This window comes from Poecilia reticulata, unplaced genomic scaffold, assembly GCF_000633615.1.
Source record: "Poecilia reticulata strain Guanapo unplaced genomic scaffold, Guppy_female_1.0+MT scaffold_648, whole genome shotgun sequence".
NCBI classification, from domain to species: domain Eukaryota; kingdom Metazoa; phylum Chordata; class Actinopteri; order Cyprinodontiformes; family Poeciliidae; genus Poecilia; species Poecilia reticulata.
Genome location: NW_007615397.1, coordinates 3,445 through 5,110, shown reverse-complemented (window position 1 = coordinate 5,110; position 1,666 = coordinate 3,445). Strand labels below are relative to the sequence as shown.

At 49.6% G+C, this 1,666-nt stretch overlaps 1 protein-coding gene across 1 annotated transcript in view; it reads right to left on the bottom strand.

The window, feature by feature from the left end:
* Positions 1-1,666, bottom strand: part of LOC103461136 (polypyrimidine tract-binding protein 1-like) — a 10,375-nt gene that overhangs the window by 5,904 nt on the left and 2,805 nt on the right. Inside the window, exons 3-4 of the mRNA XM_017303583.1 lie at positions 925-1,097; positions 144-290 (exon numbers count right to left, since the gene is read on the bottom strand). Coding sequence (XP_017159072.1) covers positions 144-290; positions 925-1,097 — 320 coding nt within the window. The remainder of the gene's footprint in view (positions 1-143; positions 291-924; positions 1,098-1,666) is intronic.

The window sequence follows — 1,666 nt, the reverse complement described above, 5'->3', positions numbered from 1 at the left end:
GGCCACCAGGGGGCTAACGGTGGCCACCAGGGGCCAACGGTGGCCAGCAGGGGCCAACGGTGGCCAGCAGGGGCCAACGGTGGCCAGCAGGAGCCACCAGGGGCCAACGGTGGCCAGCAGGCTGCAGACAGAGCGGGAGTTACCTCCTGGTTGGGGGAGTTGTCCGTTTTTAACTCCTTGTGGTTGGAGAACTGCAGGTAGACGGGTTGGTGTCGGATGACGGGCATCATAGTGGAGTAATAACCCACCATGTTCTGAGCCGCTTCTTCCGAGTTCATCTCCAAGAAGGCCTGACAGGCGACACGAAGCAGACAAACAGTCAGGGCTTCTGCAGGTTTCAACAACTCAAATCCAGGAGCTTAAAGCTGCAGAGTCACTTTTTAATAAATATATTTTTTACATGTTTGTTGTGAGACAGATAATCTAAAAAAAAGATCAATCTCCTCCCAGAACCGCTACAGCCTTCTGAAGAAATTAACCAAAAGCAACCAATCGGAGCCAGGAGGCGGGTCTTAGCGCTGTCAATCATTCCTGTGTATGCATTGAAAAATGTGAAAATGGCCGTTACAGGAAAACAGTTTATTCACCGTCGTCGGTGGCTATGCTACTCTGAGCTCCGACTGGTTGTTTCTACAGCAGACGAGCCTTTCACAGACTGCATGTCTCGTACCAAACCGTCGCAACAAATATGTGAATTTCTTTTAATAAAAGCTTCCTGCAGCTTTAAGTCCCTGCTGTTGGCTGTTAGCAAGAAGGTAAAGGTTGGCTCAAATGTTGGGAAAACACAAATTCCTGACTTCCGATTCGTATCCACTTTTATCCAGACCAAATAGATTTGAAACACACAGACGGAGATACAGAGACGATATAAAGTCTTCGGTTTCCAGGGCCGGCCGGTCTGGGCGTCATGGCGACGGCCGGTACCTGGTTCTTGGCTTTCAGCATCAGCAGGTTGGTGACGTCGCCGAACGGCAGGCCCAGGCTGATGACCTCGGCCTCTGTGATGTCGCTGGGAAGCTTGCGGATGTGGATGACCCGCGACGGCAGGCTGGGGCCTCTTATGTCACCTTTGAACTTCTTGCTGTCGTTGCCATTGGCTGCGGGAGCAAAACGTCAGAACGTTCAACCGCTAAGTGGTGAGGTCGTTTTCTTGTTTTCTTGAGGTCGTTTTCTTGTTACCGACCCCCTGCATGTCATTGTTAACATTCGGACATTTCGCACATGTCCACAACGCCGCAGGCCAGAAAGACGGAGGCGTTATTAATGCAGTGCGCCACAGCAAAGGGAAAATATCGCAGAGGAACCACTGAACAACAACTCAAATCCACTCACATTCTTCTTTCTCTCTCTTTGTGTCGACTACGCCACACACAGACCCGTTGCCATAACAACTGACAACGACGACACTTTATGTTTCAAGATTCAACACCCAAAAAACATTCAATCGGGTACAGTTTCATGTTTTCATGTTTGTTTTATGATTAATAAGTGAATCATAAAACCACCGCTGTGGTGAATTAGCTACCGCTGCTATTAGCTAAACTAACACCGCGGTGGTGAATTAGCTACGCCTGCTATTAGCTAAGCTAACACCGCGGTGGTGCATTAGCTACCGCTGCTATTAGCTAAGCTAACACCGCGGTGGTGCATTAGCTACCGCTGCTAT